This window comes from Hypanus sabinus, chromosome 9, assembly GCF_030144855.1.
Source record: "Hypanus sabinus isolate sHypSab1 chromosome 9, sHypSab1.hap1, whole genome shotgun sequence".
Classification (NCBI taxonomy): Eukaryota; Metazoa; Chordata; class Chondrichthyes; order Myliobatiformes; family Dasyatidae; genus Hypanus; species Hypanus sabinus.
Window position 1 is genome coordinate 169,066,821 of NC_082714.1, and position 21,385 is coordinate 169,088,205.

General features: G+C 42.8%; 1 protein-coding gene across 5 annotated transcripts in view; it reads left to right on the plus strand.

The window, feature by feature from the left end:
- The window catches only part of fer1l4 (fer-1 like family member 4), a 397,456-nt gene that overhangs the window by 365,745 nt on the left and 10,326 nt on the right, over nucleotides 1-21,385 (plus strand). For all 5 annotated transcript variants that reach the window (XM_059981120.1, XM_059981116.1, XM_059981117.1 and 2 more), the window contains 4 exons: nucleotides 1,345-1,505; nucleotides 10,548-10,633; nucleotides 12,185-12,283; nucleotides 13,709-13,950. In XM_059981120.1, the coding sequence (XP_059837103.1) occupies nucleotides 1,345-1,505; nucleotides 10,548-10,633; nucleotides 12,185-12,283; nucleotides 13,709-13,950 (588 nt within the window). The remainder of the gene's footprint in view (nucleotides 1-1,344; nucleotides 1,506-10,547; nucleotides 10,634-12,184; nucleotides 12,284-13,708; nucleotides 13,951-21,385) is intronic.

Genomic DNA, 21,385 nt, shown 5'->3' on the forward strand with positions numbered 1-21,385 from the left:
AGGAACCGAGAGGTAGTATTGCAGCTATATTGGACCCTGGTCAGACCCCACTTGGAGTACTGCGCTCAATTCTGGTCACCTCACTACAGGAAGGATGTGGAAGCCATAGAAAGGGTGCAGAGGAGATTTACAAGGATGGTGCCTGGATTGGGGAGCATGCCTTATAAGAATAGGTTGAGTGAACTCAGCCTTTTCTCCTTGGAGCGATGGAGGATGGGGGGGGGGGGGGGGAGTGACCTAATAGAGGTGTATAAGATTATGAGAGACATTGATTGTGTGGATAGTCAGAGGCTTTTTCCCAGGGCTGAAATGGCTATCACAAGAGGACGCAGTTTTAAGGTGCTAGGAAGTAGATACAGAGAAGTATCAGGGGTAAGTTTTTTACTCAGAGAGTGGTGAGCGCGTGGAATGGGCTGTCAGCAATTGTGGTGGAGGCAAATATAATTGGGTCTTTTAAGAGGTAAAAGGTAGGTGCACGGAGCTTAGTAAAATAGAGGGCTATTATTAACCCTAGGTAGTTTCTAAAGTAAGTACATGTTCGGCACAGCATTTTAGGCCAAAGGGCCTGTATTGTGCTGTAATTTTTCTATGTTTCTATTAAACCTTTCAACTGTCACCCTTAATCCATGACCTGTAATTGTTGCCCCACCCAACCTCAGGGGAAAAAAACCTGCTTGCATTTACCCTATCTATATCCCGCATAATTTTGTATACCTCTGTCAAATTTCCCCTCAATTTTCTGTGTTCCAAGGAATAAATTCCTAACCTAGTCAATATTTCCTTATGATTCAGGTCTGCCAGTCCTGGTAACAGTCTTCTCTGTACTCTTTCATATAGCCATTGTCATGCCTTCTTTGTAATTGCATCAAGGTGTTGGGCCCTATATAGATCTTCAGAGATGTAAACATGCAGGAACTTGAGACTGTTCACCCTTTTCAGTTCTGAACCCTCAATGAGAACTGGTGCGAGTTCTCATTTCCCCTTCCTCGAGTCCACAATCAATTTCTCAGTCTTACAGGTGTTGGGAGCAAGGTTGTGTTGTGACACCACGTAACACTAAACTATCTGATCTGTCTCACTCTTGTACGGCTTCTCATCACCATATGAAATTCTGCCAACAATAGCTGTGTCTTCAGTAAACTTATAGTCTACTCTAGCACTGTAAGTGTCATGCACCCACCTCTCCAGGGTAATGATGCTGAGAGTCAATAAATATGGGCAGAAGGATCAGGGAAGTGTTAACAGCAACTGAAGGATCAGCTGCCTCGATACAGGGGTGGAATAGAGGGACTGATATTGATATTATTGAATGTTGTCCATCTGAAATTTGGCCTTGAATTTCAGGGGAGATCAAGAAAGGGGAGCAACCTGAGCTGTCTAATGATCAGAAGGCTTTGTATGTGTTAAATCATTGGGAAGATATGCCGGAACATTCTTTTAAAATGGTGCCTGAGCACATAGAAATCCGGAATCTCCAGAAATCCGACAATCCAGGAATGACACAGGTAAGCAAGAATACTATCCCATTATTTTCCTTTTGTGAAATTAACAGACACTGGAGGACAGTACCTGGAGATGAGGACAGAGTTTCCAGACACATGAACATCCATCTGTTACCAATTTGTTCCAGGAGTCAACTGTTAAATGCTGTGGTGCTCTGCAACTGCCTCATTGATCAGGTCTGCAGTTGGAAAATGGGAAAGAATGCTGATGAGGTCTGTAGAATGGTGCTAAATGTGGGAGATAAGTAACAGAAAGACAGTTAATATAGATACAATAAAATCATTTAATCTCTCCCATCTCTATTGGCTCCATGCATAGATTACCATTCTGATCTTCCAGAGGACCAATTTTGTTCCTTGCAATCCTTTTGCTCTTAACATCTCTGTAGAATCCTTAAGGATTTTGCTTCGCCTTGTCTACTAAGGCAACCTCATGCCTTTTTTTAGCCCTCCTAAATTTTTTCTTGTGTTCTCTTGCATTTCTTATACTCCATAAGCTCCTCATTTGTTCGTAACTGCCTAGACTTGCAATGCACTTCCTTTTTCTTCTTCACCAGGGCCTCAGTATCTCCTGAAAAACAAGATTCCCAACATCTGTTATCTTTACCCTTTATTATGAAAGGCACATACAAGCTTTGCACTATCAAAATTTCACTTTTGAAGGTCTTGCATTTAACAAATACATCTTTGCCAGAAAACAGCTTGACATAATCTATATTTGCCAGATCCTTTCTGATACCATCAAAATTGGCTTTTCTCCAATTTAGAGTCTTAACCCTTGGACAAGACCTATCTTTTTGAATATTTACTTTGAAACTAATGCATTATGCTCACTAGTTTCAAAGTGTTCCCCTACACAAACTTCTATCACCTGTGCTGTCACGTTCCCTAATAGCAGATAGACGGCATGGTAGCAAAATGAATAGCACAACACTTTACAGAATAGCTGACCCAGGACAATTCCCGCTGCTGCCTGTAAGGAGTTTGTACGCTCTTGCCGTGACTGTGCAGGCTTCCTCCATCTGCTCTGGTTTCCTCCCACAATTCAAAGACGTACCAGTGGTTAGGTTAATTGGTTATTGTAACTTGTCACAAGATTAGGCTAGGATAAAATTGAGGGATAACTGGGCAACGTGTTTTGAAGGGCTGGAAGGGCCTACTTCACACTGTATCTCAATAAATAAATAATTCAAGTATCTCTTACTTTCTCATTGGGACTTCTACATACTATATAACCATATAACAATTACAGCACGGAAACAGGCCAATGACCCGCACTCAGCCCATAACCCTCCATTCCTTTCCTGTCTATATACCTATCCCATTTTACTTTAAATGACAATACTGAACCTGCCTCTACCACTTCTACTGGAAGCTCGTTCCACACAACTACCACTCTCTGAGTAAAGAAATTCCCCCTCGTGTTACCCTTAAACTTTTGCCCCCAACTCTCAAATCATGTCCTCTTTTTTGAATCTCCCCTACTCTCAATGGAAAAAGCCTATCCACATCAACTCTATCTATCCCCCTCATAATTTTAAATACCTCTATCAAGTACCCCCTCAACCTTCTACGCTCCAAAGAATAAAAACTTAACTTGTTCAACCTTTCCCTGTAACTTAGGTGCTAAAACCCAGGTAATGTTCTAGTAAATCTTCTCAGTACTCTCTATTTTGTTGACATCTTTCCTTTAATTTGGTGACCAGAACTGTACACAAAACTCTAAATTTGGCCTTACCAATGCCTTGTACAATTTTAACATTACATCCCAACTCCTATGCTCAATGCTCTGATTTATAAAGGCCAACATACCAAAAGCTTTCTTCACCACCCTATCCACATGAGATTCCACCTTCAGGGAACTATGCACCATTATTCCTAGATCACTCCCTTCTACTGCATTCTTCAATGCCCTACCATTTACCATGTATGACCTATTTGGATCATTGCTACCAAAATGTAGCATCTCACACTTATCAGCGTTAAACTCCATCTGCCATCATTCAGCTCACTCTTCTAACTGGCCTAAATCTCTCTGCAAGCTTTGAAAACCTACTTCATTATCCACAATGCCACCTACCTTAGTATCATCTGCATACTTACTAATCCAATTTACCACCCCATCATCCAGATCATTAATATATATGACAAAAAACATTGGACCCAGCACAGATCCCTGAGGCACACCACTAGTCAGCGGCCTCCAACCTGACAAACAGTTATCCACCACTACTCTCTGGCATCTCCCATCCAGCCACTGTTGAATCCATTTTACTACTTCAATAATAACAGCTAAAGATTGAACCTTCCTAACTAACCTTCCATGCGGAACCTTCTCAAAGGCCATACTGAAGTCCATACAGACAACATCCACTGCTTTACCCTCATCAACTTTCCGAGTAACCTCTTGAAAAAATTTAATAAGATTTGTCAATCATTTCCTTCCACGCACAAATCCATGTTGACAGTTCCTAATCAGACCCTGTCGATCCAGATAATTATATATACTATATCTAAGAATACTTTCCATTAATTTACCCACCAGTGACATCAAAACTGACTGGCCTATAATTGCTAGGTTTACTCTTAGAACCCTTTTTAAACAATGGAATCACATGAGCAATACACCAATCCTCTGGCACCATCCCCGTTTCTAATGACATTTGAAATATTTCAATGCCCCTGCTATTTCCATACTAACTTCCCTCAAGGTCCTAGGGATATCCTGTCAGGACCTGGAGATTTATCCACTTTTATATTCCTTCAAAGTGCCAGTACTTCCTCCTCTTTAATCGTCATAGTTTCTATAACTTCCCTACTTGTTTCCCTTACCTTACACAATTCAATATCCTTTTCCTTAGTGAATACCGAAGAAATTGTTCAAAATCTCTCCTATCTCTTTCAGCTCCACACATAGCTGTCCACTCTGATTCTCTAAAGGACCAATTTTATCCCTCACTATCCTTTTGCTATTAATATAACTGTCGAAACCCTTTGGATTTATTTTCACCTTACTTGCCAAAGCAACCTCGTATCTTCTTTTAGCTTTTCTAATTTCTTTCTTAAGAATCTTCTTATGTTCTTTATATTCCTCGAGCACCTCATTTACTCCATGCTGCCTATATTTATTGTGGATGTCTTTTTCCTAACCAAGTTTCCAATATCCCTTGAAAACCATGGCTCTCTCAAACTTTTAACCTTTCCTTTCAACCTAACAGGAACATAAAGATTCTGTACCCTCAAACTTTCACCTTTAAATGACCTCCATTTCTCCATTACATCCTTCCCATAAAACAAATTGTCCCAATCCACTCCTCCTAAATCCTTCCGCATCTCCTCAAAGTTAGCCTTTCTCCAATCAAAAATCTCAACCCTGGGTACAGTCCTATCCTTCTCCATAATTATATTGAAACTAATGGCAGTGTGATCACTGGACCCGAAGTGCTCCCCAACACATCCCTCCATCACCTGACCTATTTCATTCCCTAACAGGAGATCCGACACTGCCCCCTCTCCAGTTGGTACCTCTATGTATTGTTGCAAAAAACTATCCTGCACACATTTCACAAACTCCAAACCATCCATCCCTTTTACAGTATGGGCTTCCCAGTCTGTGTGTGGAAAATTAAAATCTCCCACAATCACAACCTTGTGCTTACTACAAATATCTGCTATCTCCTTGCAAATTTGTTCCTCCAATTCTCGCTCCCTATTAGGTGGTCTATAATACACCCCTATAGGTGTTACTATACCTTTCCTATTCCTCAATTCGACCCAAATAGTCTCCCTAGATGAGCCCTCTAATCTATCCTGCCAGAGCACCACTGTAATATTTTCTCTGACAAGCAACACAACTCCTCCCCCCTTGTCCCTCCAATTCTATCACACCTGAAGCAACGAAATCCAGGAATATTTAGTTGCTAAGCACTCCCCTCCTGCAAGCATGTTTCTCTAATAGCTACAACATTTTATTTCCAGGTATCAATCCATGCTCTAAGCTCTTCCACCTTTCTTACAATGCTCCTAGCAGTAAAATAAATGCATTTAAGAAATTCTCCACCTCTTCCTCTCTGTTTAGCTCTAATAGTACAAAGAACTTTACTGTCTTCTTTTTCTTTCTTCTCCCATACATCTGTTCCTACACTCTGGTTCCCCTCCCCCCTCGTATCTAGTTTAAATCCACTGGGGCCTCTCTAGCAAACCTACCTGTAAGAATTTTTGTCCCCCTCGAGTTCAGATGTAAACCATCCCACTGGAACAGGTCCCACCTTCCCTGGAAAACTGCCCAATTATCTATAAATCTGAAGCCCTCCCTCCTGCACCATGTCTTCAGCCACGTGTTGATCTGCACTATCTTACTATTTCTAAACCCACCTGCACGTGGCACTGGTAGCAATCCTGAGATTGCTATCCTGGAGGCCCTATCCTTTAACTTGGCACCTAGCTCCCTAAACTCATCTTTCAGGACCTCCTCACTCTTCCTACCCACATCATTGATCCCTACATGGACCATGACATCCGGATCCTCACCCTCCCTCTTGAGAATACTGAGAACTCGGTCCGAGATATCACGGATCCTGGCACCAGGGAGGCAACAAACCTTCCAGGATTCTTGATCTCTTCCACAGAACCTCCTATCTGTCCCCCTATCTCTACTGCTCTCCTCTTTTCTCTCCTTCCCTTCTGAGCTGAGAGTCCAGTCTCGGTGCCAGAGACACAACCACTGCAACTTGTACCTGGTAGGTCGTCCCCACCAACAGTATCCAAAACGGTATACTTATTGTTGATGGGGACGGCCACAGGGGGTGACTATCTCCCTGAAACTCCTGTCTATTTCTGCCTCTGCCTCCTGAATAATCCGAAGTTCATCCAGCTCCAGCTCCAGTTCCCTAACACGGTTTGTTAGGAGCTGCAGCTGGATGCACCTTTTGCAGGTGTAGTCATCAGGGACAACTGTGCTCGCCCTGACTTCCCACATACTGCAAATGGAGCACTCAACTGCCCTAACTGCTGTCTCCATTACCTACTCCTAAGCTAATTAGATTAATTAAAGGAGCTTACTTGGCCTTACCTCACCTGGAGTGAAGCTCGTACTCAGCCTCTGCTTGCTTTTTAAATTCCCCCGCTGATCTCAGAGGCTGACCTTCAGGCGCCTGTGCAGTCTAGCCTCTTTGCCCCGATCAGTTAAAAAAAAACAGCTTCTCTCCAAGCTTCTTTTACCTCTTCTTTTACCTTTCATACTGATGAAAGAAACTTTCCTGAACACATAGAACCATAGAACATAGAACATTACAACACAGAAACAGGCCCTTTGGCCCTTCTTGGCTGTGCCAAACCATTTTTCTGCCTAGTCCCACTGACCCGCACCTGGACCATATCCCTCCAAACCCCTCTCATCCATGTACCTGTCCAACTTTTTCTTAAATGTTAAAAGTGAGCCTGCATTTACCACTTCATCTGACAGCTTATTTCACACTCCCACCACTCTCTGTGTGAAGAAACCACCCCAATGTTCCCTTTAAACTTTTCCCCCTTCACCCTTAACCCATGTCCTCTGGTTTTTTTTTCCTCCCCTAGACTCAGTGGGAAAAGCCTGCTTGCATTCACTCTGTCTATACCCGTCATAATTTTATATACCTCTATCAAATCTCCCCTCATTCATCTACACTCCAGGCAATAAAGTCCTCACCTATTCAACCTTACTCTGTAACTCAGTTTCTCAATTCCCAGCAACATCCTTGTAAACCTTCTCTGCACTCTTTCAACCTTATTAATATCCTTCCTGCAATTTGGTGACCAAAACTGCTCACAATACTCCAAATTCAGCCTCACCAATGCCTTATACAACCTCACCATTACATTCCAACTCTTATACTCAATACTTTGATTTATAAAGGCCAATGTACCAAAATCTCTCTTTGTGACCCTATCTACCTGTGACACTACTTTTAGGGAATTATAAATCTGTATTCCCAGATCCCTCTGTTCTACTGCACTCCTCATCGCCCTACCATTTACCTTGTATGTTCTACCTTGGTTTGTCCTTCCAAAGTGCAATACCTCACATTTGTCTGCATTAAACTCTATCTGCCATTTGTCAGCCCATTTTTCCAGCTGGTCCAAATCCCTCTACAAGCTTTGAAAACCTTCCTCACTGTCCACTACACCTCCAATCTTTGTATCATCAGCAAATTTGCTGATCCAATTTACCACATTATCATCCAGATCATCGATATAGATGACAAATAACAATGGACCCAGCACTGATCCCTGTGGCACACCACTAGTCACAGGCCTCCACTCAGAGAAGCAATCCTCCACTACCACTCTCTGACTTCTCCCATTGAGCCAATGTCTAATCCAATTTACTACCTCTTAATCTTCTTAACTAGCCTCCCATGTGGGACCTTGTCAAAGGCCTTACTGAAGTCCATGTAGACAACATCCACTGCCTTCCCTTCACCCACTCTCCTGGTAACCTCCTCGAAAAACTCTAATAGATTTGTTAAACATGACCTACCACACACAAAGCCATGATGACTCTCCCTAATGTGTCCCTGTCTATCCAAATACTTGTAGATCCTATCTCTTAGTACTCCTTCCAATAATTTACCTACTACTGACATCAAACTTACTGGCCTATAATTTCCCAGATTACTTTCAAAGCCTTTTTTAAACAATGGAACAACATGAGCTATCCTCCAATCCTCCAGCACCTCACCCGTAGATACCGACATTTTAAATCTATCTGCTAGGGCCCCTGCAATTTCAACACTAGTCTCCTTCAAGGTCCAAGGGAATACCCTGTCATGTGCTGGGGATTTATCTACTCCTATTTGCCTCAAGACAGCAAGCACCACCTCCTCTTCAATCTGTATAGGTTCCATGACCTCACTACTTGTTTGCCTTATTTCTATAGACTCCATGCCAGTTCCCTTAGTAAATACAGATGCAAAAAACCCATTTAAGATCTCCCCCATTTCTTTTGGTTCCATACATAGCCAACCACTCTGGTCTTCAAGAGGACCACTTTTATCCCTTACTATCCTTTTGCGCTTAACATACCTATAGAAGCTCATAGGATTATCCTTCACCTTGACTGCCAAAGCAACCTCTTGTCTTCTTTTAGCCCTCCTGATTTCTGTCTTAAGTATTTTTTTTGCACTTTTTATACTCCTCAAGCATCTGATTTCCTCCCTGTTGCCTCTACATGTTACACATTTCTCTCTTTTTCTTTATCAGAGTTCCAATATCCCTCGAGAACCAAGGTTCCTTATTCTTATTCACTTTGCCTTTAGTCCTGACAGGAACGTACAAACTCTGCACTCTCAAAATTTCTCCTTTGAAGGCCTGGAACAACCTGTCCCAATCCACGCTTTTTAGACCCTTTCTCATTTCTTCAAATTTGGCCTTTTTCGAGTTTAGAACCTCAACCTGAGGACCAGATCTATCTTTATCCATGATCAAGTTGAAACTAATGGTGTTATGATCACTGGAACCAAAGTGTTCCTCTACACACACTTCCGTCACCTGTCCTAACTCGTTTCACAATAGGAGATCTAACATTGCATCCTCTGTAGTTGGCACCTCTATATATTGATTTAGAAAACTTTCCTGGACACATTTTACAAACTCTAACCTGTCTGGACCTTTAACAGTATGGGAGTCCCAATCAATATGTGGAAAATTAAAATCCCCTACTATCACAACTTTATGTTTCTTGCAGTTGTCTGCTATCTCTCTGCAGATTTGCTCCTTCAATTCTCACTGACTATTGGGTGTTTTATAATACAACCCCCTTAATGTGGTCATATCTTTCCTGTTTCTCAGCTCCACCTCGGTAGACAAACCCTCTAATCTATCCAGCCTGAGCACTGCTGTAACATTTTTCCTGACAACCAATGCCACCCGGCCCCACCCTTCATCCCTCTGCCTCCATCATGTCTGAAACATCTGAACCCTGGAACGTTAAGCTGCCAGTCCTACCCCCCATGTAGCCAAGTTTCACTAATGGCTATAATGTCATAACTCCATGTGTCAATCCAGACCCTCAGCTCGTCTGCCTTTCCCACAATACTGCTCGCATTGAAATAGACACACCTGGAAGATTATTACCACCACACACAACCCTTCTATTTGTGACTTTGCATGAACTTTTAACATCATTTATTTTCACCCCCGCTCCACTATCTGCTCTTGACAAACGCATTTGACAAACTCTATCCCACCTAGTCCTTTTAAAGTATGGGAGTCCCTGTCAATATGTGCAAAGTTAAAATCACCTACAATAACAACCTTATATTTCTTGCAACATTCTGCGATCTCTCTATAGATTTGTTCCTCTGATTCCTGTGGACTGCCCCATTAATGTTTTCATACCTTTCTTTCTCCTCACTTCCACCCATAAACCCTCACTCGACGAGTTCTCCAGTCTGTTGTGACTGAGCACTGCCATAACATTTTCCTTGACTCGTATCACCATCCCTCACCCTTTAATCATCCGGCTCTATCATGTCTAAAACAGCAGAAGCCCATTATATTGAGCTGCCTCTCCTGTCCCTTCTGCAAACAACTCTTGCTAATGGCTACAATATCATAATTCCATGTGTTGATCCATTCCCTGAGCTCATCTGCCTTTCCTGTGATATTTCTTGCATGAAAATATATGAGGCTGCTTACCAAGTATTTCAGGAAAGTTACTGGCATGGTTAGAGCATTGGCTGATTGGTAGGAGGCAGCGAGTGGGAATAAAAGGATCCTTTTCTGGTCGGCTGCCAGTGACAGGTGGTGTTCTGCAGGGATCAGTGTTGGGGCCACTTCTTTCTATGCTGTAAATAAATTATTTAGCTAATGGAATCGATGGCTTTGTTGTGAAGTTTGCAGATGATATGAAGGTTGGTGGAGGGGCAAGTACTTTGGCAGAAGAAATAAATGTGCAGACTATTTTCTAAATGTGTCACTGGCTTATTTGAGTTTTGGAGATTAGGCAAAGGAAATGTAGAGATGTACACTCAGACTGATATTTGTCTATCTCACTTTTCCAAGGGCAAAGTCCACATGTGGGTTGATATGTTCCCTGTTGATTTACCGGCACCTCCACCAGTCAATATAAAACCTCGCCAGCCAATCAGGTAAGAAAGATGGTACAGAACTAATAGCTAATTTTTTAGGACTAAAATAATTTTCTAAAGGTTCAAGCACTAAAAAGTTCTCTACCCTGTACTCTGATATTCTTTCAGAGTGTAGAGAAGATACATTCCCTTCTCAACTTCCATCCTATCATGATGCTATTGCCATTTAGGTACCCACTGTATCAACAATAGTTAATTGTTGAGTAGCGCACAGAGTACTGGAGAAACTCAGCAGATCAGACAGAGGAATAAAGAGCAGACATTTCAGACTGAAATTTCATGTTGGCCTGCCTCTCATAGGAGAATATATTGTTATGTCTGCCTGGAGAGAACACATTCTTATTTCAGAAATACTTTCTTAATAGCCCATAATGCCACTTGAACAAACATTTACTTCTCTAAATCATGACTGATTTTAGCTTTAACAGATGAAATTAGAACTGGATGTAATTATAATTACATGTAATTATAATCACATGGCCATTATGGAGGCTTGGTTGTGAGAGAGATAGGACTTTAATTCAGGATGCAGCCTTGATTAAAGAGTATGGGCGAAAAGGAGAGGTTTGACAAATTGGGGTCATTTTCTCTGAAGCGTCAGAGACTTGATACACTTCTAAGTTTATGAGAGAGGCCTAGATGGAATAGACAGTAAGAATCTGTTTCCCTGGATAGAATTGTCAATTTCTTGAGGTCAAGGATTTAAAGTGAAAAGTAGAAGGGTAAGTTGAAGGGAGATATGCAGGCCTTTTTTTTTACAAAGAAAGTGGTAGGTGCCTGGAAGGGGCTACCAAGTGTAGTGATGGAAGCAGATGTGATAGAGGTGTTTTAGATGGACACGTGAATACGTAGGGAATGGAGGGTATGGATCATGGACAGGCAGAAATGATTTAGTTTAATTTGGCATCGTGTTTGGCAAAGACATGTGGTCTGACATGCCAGTCCTTGTACTGTTCTATCCACACCCCTGAGTATCATTCACCCTGCCCCTATAGCAACACCTTTACTCAGTCCATGTCTTTAAACCCATAACTGAGTCTCCTGTTCTCTTCCCCCATGACTGATTATCCCTCCCTGAACCTCTCCACAACTGAATATCCTATTCAGAGTCCTCATTAATCTAAATACTTTTCAGATATCCAGCGCTAAAATAAGTATACTTTTCTGTCTCCGACAATAACATGATATTTTTCTCTGAACTTCCCCAGTCGTTGAATATTTTGCAGGTAGTTCTACTTAACAGAATGAGCTTCTCTGTTCTCCTCTGAATGGACAGCTCTGTGTATTATACACCAATGGATGGTGGGAATTGGAAAATAGATCTCTTGTGAGCTGAACTGGTTCTTTCCATAGATCTGACCATCAATCGATCATTTACGTTAACCATTTGAATTTGTTTCTGATTATTCACAGTTCAGAGAAATATTTAAATACCATTGTACAATCAAGGAATATTTTTATCTTTTGTCTATTGTAATTAATTTACTGCACCATTTCATGTTTATTTACTGCACCATACTTATGTTTATTGTTTACTGTTCTGTTGATTAGCTACGAGATGAGAGTGATTATCTGGAACACAGATGATGTGCCACTTGATGATGTGAATCCACTGACAGGAGTCCGATCCAGTGATATCTACATCAAAGGGTACTTAGCAAATAAATATTTAACAAATATAAATAAATATTAAATAGTCTGTTGTTGCGCAGAAATATTAGCAGCCAGATCTCTCTGTCCCCACCATCTCCCTTTCTTCATATGTCCCCACCAGTTCATTTTCCCATCTTTCCCAACCATCCATGTGTCTGAACCATCTCCCTTTCTTCATCTATTATCCCTGGGGGACAGAGGGGATAGACAGAGAAAGGGAGACAGTGGGATCGGACGGCGAAAGGGAGACGGTGGGGACGGACGGAGAAAGGGAGACGGTGGGGATGAAGAAAGGGAGACAGTGGGATCGGACAGGGAAAGGGAGACGGTGGGGATGGAGAAAGGGAAACGGTGGGGATGGATAGGGTAAGTGTGGTTGAGCGGGGAAAGGGAGACAGTGGGATTGGACAAGGAAAGGGAAACGGTGGGGACGGACAGGGAAAGGGAATGGTGAGGATATATGGGGGATGGAGTATTGAGTATTACCACTGTGTTTGAGTTAGGCTGAATTGGAGGATGGAGTTGGTGAGAATTCCCACATTATTTAGAGTAATATGAATTGGAGGTTGGAGTTAGTGAACATTCCCACTGTATTTGGGGTGGGTTGATTTTGGGGATGGAGCTGGTGGGTGTTCCCACATTATTTGGGGTGGTGTGAATTGTGCTGGTGGGTGGGTGGGATTGATAGAATGATTGGGATGTAGCTGGTGGACTGATGGCGTACAGAACTATGTGGAGTACTTAGAGTGAATTGTTCCAGGAGCAAAAGTGGATTTGAGAAAGTGATGGAGTGATACACATTGGGTTGTTGAATTAATGGGATGATTTGAATTCGGGGTTGTTATAGATGTGGGGTGGATGGAGTGTGATTGTAATGTGATTGAGGTGTGTGTATGAACCCTACACCATGAAGACTTTCAGGTGACTTCACTTGAAAGATCCAAGATATACGTATTGAATGTGAAGGATTGTGACTATTAATGATTAGATTTTCTCAGTAGAACGTTTTATCTTTATATGAAAGCTCTGATAAGCTTGCGCCGGGGTCATATCACGTCTCCCTTTGCTGAATGAAGAATTGAATTGTAAACTATCCCAAACTGGTTTGGAGAATGTCCCTTAACTGATCAGAGTGGGTACTGTAGGTACATCCACTGCTCTCTTCAGGATCATGTGGATAAACCATTCAATTAATATTGTCTCCACCCCAAACCCACAACTGACTTTCACTTCCTCCCCCCATCACCCCCACCCAAGAAACTCCTCGTTGATATGCAAGTAGTTTATAAGAACCATGTGGTAATGTGGTGGGAACAATTCAGAGTGGAATGAGATTTAGGAAAAAACAAATATGATCCTCAACAATGCCATCCCCACAGAAAAACCAAACCTTATGTGTCAAATTATTGCTTAATTTTGCAGCTGGTTGAAAGGTTTGGAAAATGATAAACAAGAGACTGATGTCCACTTTAACTCTCTGACTGGTGAAGGAAATTTCAACTGGCGGTTTGTTTTTCGCTTTGACTATTTGCCAACGGAGAAAGAAATTATTTATAAGAAGAAAGAATCAATTTTTTCCTTGGAGGAATCAGAGTTTCGGCAGCCTGCTGTACTCATGCTGCAGCTCTGGGATTATGATCTGATTTCTGCAAATGATTTTCTTGGTAAGTTTTTAAAATATCCTGCTTCCAGAATTGTTTTTCAAATTTTTGGCTTTTTCCTAAATAGCCATTTTTCTACTGAAAGATTTTCAAGCTACAGAAGAAGTAGAGAAGTTTCTTAAGATGATGTCAGGGTTGACAAATGCAAGATCGTTACACCAGTAGTAATAACAAAAATTACAAGATTTATAACATCTTTTAAAAGGGATGCAAGTGACTATACAGACAAAAAAAGTTCAAACATGTTTGGCAAAGAGGTTGGAAATTAGATTAAGTCGATGTATTATGCAATGAGCCAGATACATGCAATAGGTCCTCAGCAAACCTCAGTTCCTGGAGATCTGTGTCTGTCGGTTTTGTTTGTGTACTAGGATAAAATTGAGAAGTATTAAAAGTACTGTTGATCATAGCAATAAAAATCTTTTGCATTCCCCCTCACCTTCCTCTTCCACTGCTTATTGAGGCTCACCAGCTGGAGACCTGTGTACTCCCTCCCCTCCTCTTGCACTGTTAAGCTGATAAAACACCTCTGTACTCCATTCCCTTCTTTTGCACTGCTTATCTGGGCTTACATGTACTCCTTCCTCTTCTGTCTCCACTGCCCTTGGTTCCTTTAATATTCAACAATCTGTTGATCTCTGTTGTGACCAATTTAGTAAACTGAACTCTAAGACCAAGAAGAACAAGAAGGCAGTGGGAGAGCACCTAAGGATTTCCAGCGTGAAGACATTTTTAGTTCTCGGGAGAAGAGAGAGGCCAGATTGTGCAGGCGTGTGACGTAAACCAGTTGAGCGTGAACAATTTAAAAAGAAGGCAGCTATATCCAGCGGGCAGCTTTGGGAGCGGGCAGTGGAGTGAGAGGCAGCAGAGTGAAAGGGCTTTGGCTCAACAGGCTTCGGCGGTAACGGGAAGAGGTGAGGCTGTTGTTGATTGCAAAAGGAGTTAGTATGTGTGTGAGGCCTGTTTTCTGTGGTCGGTGTCAGATGTGGGAGGTCCTGGAGTGTCCTGGCATCCCAGACGGCCACATCTGCACCCGGTGCATCGAGATGCAACTCCTAAGGGACCGTGTTAGGGAACTGGAGCTGCAGCTCGATGACCTTTGTCTGGTCAGGGAGAGTGAGGAGGTGATAGAGAAGAGTTACAGACGGGTGGTCACTCCGGAGCCATGGAGGACAGAGAAATGGGTCACAGTCAGGAGAGGGAAGTGGAAGAGTCAGGTACTAGAGAGTACCCCTGTGGCTGTACCCCTTGACAATAAGTACTCCTGTTTGAGTACTGTTGGGGGGACACAGCCTACCTGGGGGAAGCGACGGTGGCCGTGCCTCTGGCACAGAGTCTGGCCCTGTGGCTCAGAAGGGTAGGGAAAGGAAGAGGAAGGCAGTAGTGATAGGAGACTCTACAGTTAGGGGGTCAGATAGGCGATTCTGTGGATGCAGGAAAGAAACTCGAATGGTAGTTTGCCTCCCAGGTGCCAGGGTCTGGGATGTTTCTGATCGCATCCAAGATATCCTGCGGTGGGAGGGAGAACAGCCAGAGGTCATGGTACATATTGGTACCAATAACATAGGTAAGAAAAGGGAAGAGGTCCTGAAAGAAGACCACAGGGAGTTAGGAAGGAAGTTGAGAAAGAGGACCGCAAAGGTAGTAATATCAGAATTACTGCCTGTGCCACATGACAGTGATAATAGGAATAGGATGAAGCAGAGGATAAATGTGTGGCTGAGGGATTGGAACAGGAGACAGGGATTCAGATTTCTGGATCATTGGAACCTCTTTTGGGGTGGGTGTAACTTGTACAAAAAGGACAGGTTGCACTTGAATGCCAGGGGGCCAATATCCCGGTGGGTAGGTTTGATAGAGCTGTTGGGGAGGGTTTAAGGTGGGAATCAGAATGTGAGTGCAGGGATTAAGGTAGAAGGACAAGGGCATGATGCTAAGAGTTCTGAGTTGATGAGGAAGGACAGGCAGGGGACAGAACATAATTGTAGCCAGTTAAAGGGGTTGAAATGTGTCTATTTCAATGCTAGGAGTATTGGGAACAAGGAGGATGAACTTAGAGCATGGATTAGTAAATGGAACTACAATTTTGTGGCCGTTACTGAAACTTGATTGGAGGAAGGGCAGGATTGGATGATGCAGGTCCCTGGGTTCAGGTGTTTTAAAAGGAATAGGATGGGAGGTAGAAAGGGGGTTGGGAGTGGCATTGCTGGTCAGGGATAGTATCACGGCTATAGAAAGGGAGGACGCTGCAGAGGGAGTGTCCACGGAGTCAGTCTGGGTGGAAGTCAGAAATAGGAAGGGATCAATCAATGTGCTGGGAGTAGTCCATAGGCCTCCAAATAGCCCTTGGGACATTGAGGAGCAGATAAGTAGGCAGATTTTAGAATGGTGCTGGAAATACAGGGTAGTAGTTATGGGTGATTTCAACTTCCGTCATATTGACTGGCACCTCCTGAGTGCAAGGGGGATAGATGGGGCTGAATTTGGTAGGTGTGTTCACGAAGGTTTCCTGACACAGTATGTGGACTGGCTGACGAGAGGAGAGGCTATACTGGATCTAGTTCTGGGTAATGAACCTGGTCAGGTGACAGACCTCTTGGTGGGGGAGCATTTTGGTGAGAGTGACCACAACTCCCTTAGCTTCAGCATAGCTATGGAAAGGGATAAAATCAGATGAAATGGTAAAGTGCTTAACTGGGGAAGGGCTAACTTTGAAGGGATGAGGCAGGAACTAGCGAGAGTAAATTGGAAACAGATGTTCAAAGGGGAAAGCACAGAAGTAATGTGGGAGAAGTTTAGGGACCACTTGAACTGGGTTCAGGATAGGTTTGTCCCACTGAGGCAAGGAAAAAATGATAGGAAAAGTGAACCGTGGCTGACGAAACATGTGAGTCAACTTGTCAAGAGGAAAAAAGAAGCATATGTTAGGTATAAGAAGCAGGAAGAAAGAGGGGCTTATGAGAAATATAGGGTAGCCAGGAAGGAGCTAAAGAAAGGACTTAGGAGAGCTCGAAGGGGGCATCAGAAGGCTTGGCATGTAGGATTAAGGAGAACCCCAAGGCGTTCTATGCGTATGTGAAGAATAGGAGGATGATGAGAACAAAGGTGGGACCGCTAAAGAATAAAGAGGGCAACATGTGCCTGGAGGCGGAGAAGGTTGGGGAGGTCCTAAATGAATATTTTGCTTCAGTATTCACAAGTGAAAAGGATCTTGATCAGGATGAGGTCGAAGTAGAGTGGGCCTGTATGCTGGACTGTGTGGAGATTAAGGAAGAAGTAGTGCTGGATCTTCTTAAAAACATTAAGATTGATAAATCCCCAGGGCCAGATATGATACACCCCAGATTGTTGTGGGAATTGAGAGAAGAGATCATAGGAGCATTAGCCATGATCTTTGAATCCTCTTCGGCTGCAGGGGAAGTGCCGGAGGATTGAAGAATGGCAAATGTAGTTCCCTTGTTTAAAAAAGGTAATAGGGAGAAACCTGGGAACTATAGACCAGTGAGTCTTACATCGGTGGTATGCAAACTACTGGAAAGGATTCTTAAGGATAGGATCTACGAGCATTTGGAGAAGTACAGACTACTCATGGATAGTCAACATGGCTTTGTGAAGGGAAGATCGTGCCTCATGAGCCTGATTGATTTTTTTGAAGAGGTAACAAAAGAAATTGATTAGGATAGAGCAGTGGATGTGGTCTACATGGACTTTAGCAAAGCATTTGACAGGGTCCCTCATGAGAGACTCATCCAGAAAGTCATGAGGCATGGGATAAGTGGAACCTTGGCTGTTTGGATAAAAAATTGGCTTAAAGGAAGAAAGCAGAGGGTAGTTGTGGAAGGAAAGTATTCTGCCTGGAGGTCGGTGACTAGTGGAGTGCCACAGAGATTTGTCCTGGGACCCCTACTATTTGTGATTTTTATAAGTGACCTGGATGTAGAGGCAGAAGGATGGGTGAGTAAGTTTGCAGATGACACGGAGATTAGAGGAGTTGTGGCTGGAGCTGTAGGTGGTCGAAGGTTACAAGAGGATATAAACAGGCTGCAGAGTTGGGCAGAAAAATGGCAAATGGAGTTCAATCTGGACAAGTGTGAGGTGATGCATTTTGGAAGGATAAACCAGAAGACTGAGTACAGGATTAATGGTCAGTTACTTAAGAGTGTGGATGAACAAAGGGACCTTGGGGTTCAAATCCATACGTCCCTCAAGGTCACTGCACAGGTTGATAGGGTAGTTAAGAAGGCCTATGGGATGCTAGGCTTCATTAACAGGGGGATTGTGTTCAAGAGTAGTAGAAAGGTCATGTTGAAACTCTACAAATCTCTGGTGAGACCGCACTTAGAATATTGTGTTCAATTCTGGTCACCTCATTATAGGAAGGATGTGGAAGCTATGGAGAGGGTGCAGAGGAGATTTACCAGGATGTTGCCTGGATTGGAGAACAAGTCATATGAAGCAAGTTTAGCTGAGCTGGGACTTTTCTCTTTGGAGTGTAGAAGAATGAGAGGGGACTTGATAAAAGTCTACAAGATTATGAGAGGCATAGATAGGGTGGACAGTCAGTACCTGTTTCCCAGGGCACCAATAGCAAACACCAGAGGCCATATGTACAAAATTAAGGGAGGGAAGTTTAGGGGAGACATCAGGGGTAAGTTTTTTTTCACAGAAGGTCGTGAGGGCCTGGAATGACTTGCCAGTGATGGTGGTGGAGGCTAAAACATTAGAGGTATTTAAGAGCCTCTTGGACAGGCACATGGATGAAAGAAAAATGGAAGGTTACGGGGTAGTGTGGGTTTAGTACTTTTTTTAAAGGATTATATGGATCGGCACAATGTGGAGAGCTGAAGGGCCTGTACTGTGCTGTAGTGTTCTATGGTTCTATGGACACTCTAAGGTGGGGCAATCCAAAAACTGAAGAAATATCTCCCCAGTTCACTGCTATGTGGTCTACCCTCTATTTTCAGATTGTGATCCTGAGAACCAGCAACACATGAGGTCCTGGAAGACTGCAAGGCAGCCAGTATTGTTCCTTTGTTCAAGAAGAGAAATAGAGATAATTCTGATTATATTCATGTCAGTGTTATGGAAGCTATTGCAGAGAATTTGGAAGAACATAGGCTAATTAGAGACAGTTAGCATAGCTTTATGTAGGGCAGATCATGTTTTACAAATTGAAAGCTAGTGTCTTTTTAGGAGCTGATGAAGTTGATTGATGAAGGTAGAGTAGTGGATGTTGCTCGTATGAAGTTTATTAAGGCATTTGACAGAGTGCCTCATGGTAGGCTGATCACTCGAAGAAGATTCAGAAGCATGATTTGTTAGTTTGGATTCAGAATGGATTTGCCCATAGAAGACAGAGGTTTGAGGTGGAAGGGTATTAACCTGGCTGGCTGTACAGAGATCCCTCGGGGTCCAAGTCCATAGCTCCTTGGAAGTGGCCATGCAAGTAGATACGTTGGTAAAGAAGGTGTATGGCATGCTTGCCTTCATTGGTTAGAACACTGAGTATAAGAACAGGGCCTTCACATGGGACTGTATGGTAGTGTAGCGTAGTGCTATAAGGAGTTGGTACAATCTCCCTGTCATCATGTTTTCTTTCTCTGAGTGCTCCAGTTTCTTCCCACGTTCCAAAGACATAAAGGTTGGTAGGTTAATTGGATGTAATTGGATGGCACAGGCTCGTTGGGCTGCAAGGGCTTGTTGATGTCCTGTTTCTAAATAAATAAATGTTCCATTTACGTTGGATTTTGATTAGGCTGCACATGGAATATTGTAATCTCCCTATTACAGAGGAAAAAGGAAGGTTTGGAAAGGTACAGACAGTCTCTGACACAGTGGTGTCAAAAAACAATCTCTCCTTCAATGTTGCAAAAACAAAGGAGCTGGTTGTGGACTACAGGAGGAATGAAGTCAGGCTAACCCCTATTGACAACAATGGATCTGGGGTTGAGAGGGTAAACAGATTTAAGTTCCTCAGCATCCACATCACCGAGGACCTCATGATCTGTACAAACCAGCTGTGTGGTGAAAAAGGAACAACAGGTTAAGGAAGTTTGGTATGGGCCCCCAAATCCTAAGAACTTTCTACAAGGGCACAATTGAATCAGAATCAGAACCAGACTCAGAATCAGGTTTATTATCATGGGCATGTGGCGTGAAATTTGTTAACTTAGCAGCAGCAGTTCAATGCAATACATAATCTAGCAGAGAGAGCAAAATAATAATAATTATAATAATTAAAATAAAACATAATAATAAATAAACAAGTAAATCAATTACGTATATTGAATAGATTTTTTAAAATGTGCAAAAACAAATACTGTATATTAAAAAAAGTGAGGTAGTGTCCAAAGCTTCAATGTCCATTTAGGAATCAGATGGCAGAGGGGAAGAAGCTGTTCCTGATTCACTGTGTGTGTGCCTTCAGGCTTCTGTATCTCCTATCTGATGGTAACAGTGAGAAAAGGACATGCCCTGGGTGCTGGAGGTCCTTAATAATGGATGCTGCCTTTCTGAGACACTGCTTCCTAAAGATGTCCTGGGTACTTTGTAGGCTAGTGCCCAAGATGGAGCTGACTAGATTTACAACCTTCTGCAGCTTCTTTTCGTCCTGTGCAGTAGCCCCTCCGTACCAGACAGTGATTCAGCCTGTTAGAGTGCTCTCCACAGTACAACTATAGAAGTTTTTGCGTGTATTTGTTGACATGCCAAATATCTTCAAACTCCTAATAGAGTATAACTGCTGTCTTTCCTTCTTTGTGACTATACCGATATGTTGGGACCTGGTTAGATCCTCAGAGATCTTGACACCCAGGAACTTGAAATTACTCATTCTCTCCACTTCTGATCCCTCTGTGAGGATTGGTATGTGTTCCTTGGTCTTACCCTTCCTGAAATCCACAGTCAGTTCTTTCGTCTTACTGACTTTGAGTGCCAGGTTGTTGTGGCACCACTCCACTATTTGGCATATCTCACTCCTGTACGCCCTCTCATCACCACCTGAGGTTCAACCAACAATGGCTGTATCGTCAACAAATTTGCAGGTGGTATTTGAGCTATGCCTAGACACACAGTCATGTGTATACAGAAAGTAGAGCAGTGGGCTAAGCACACACCCCCGAGGTGCGCCAGTGTTGATCGTCAGTGAGGGGGATATGTTATCACCAATCCGCACAGACTGTGGATTCAGGACATTTATAAGGACAGGTGTGTAAAAAGGACCCGTAGGATCATTGTGGACCCAAGGCATCCCAACCACAGTCTATTCCAGCTGCTACCATCTGGGAAACAGTACCACAGCATAAAAGCCAGGACTAATTGGCTCTGCGACAGCTTCTTCCACCAGGCCATCAGACTGATGAACTCACGCTGATTTGAAGTGTACTCTATATTACATTGACTGTTTTATTTATTATAAATGATTATAAATTTCTTTGAT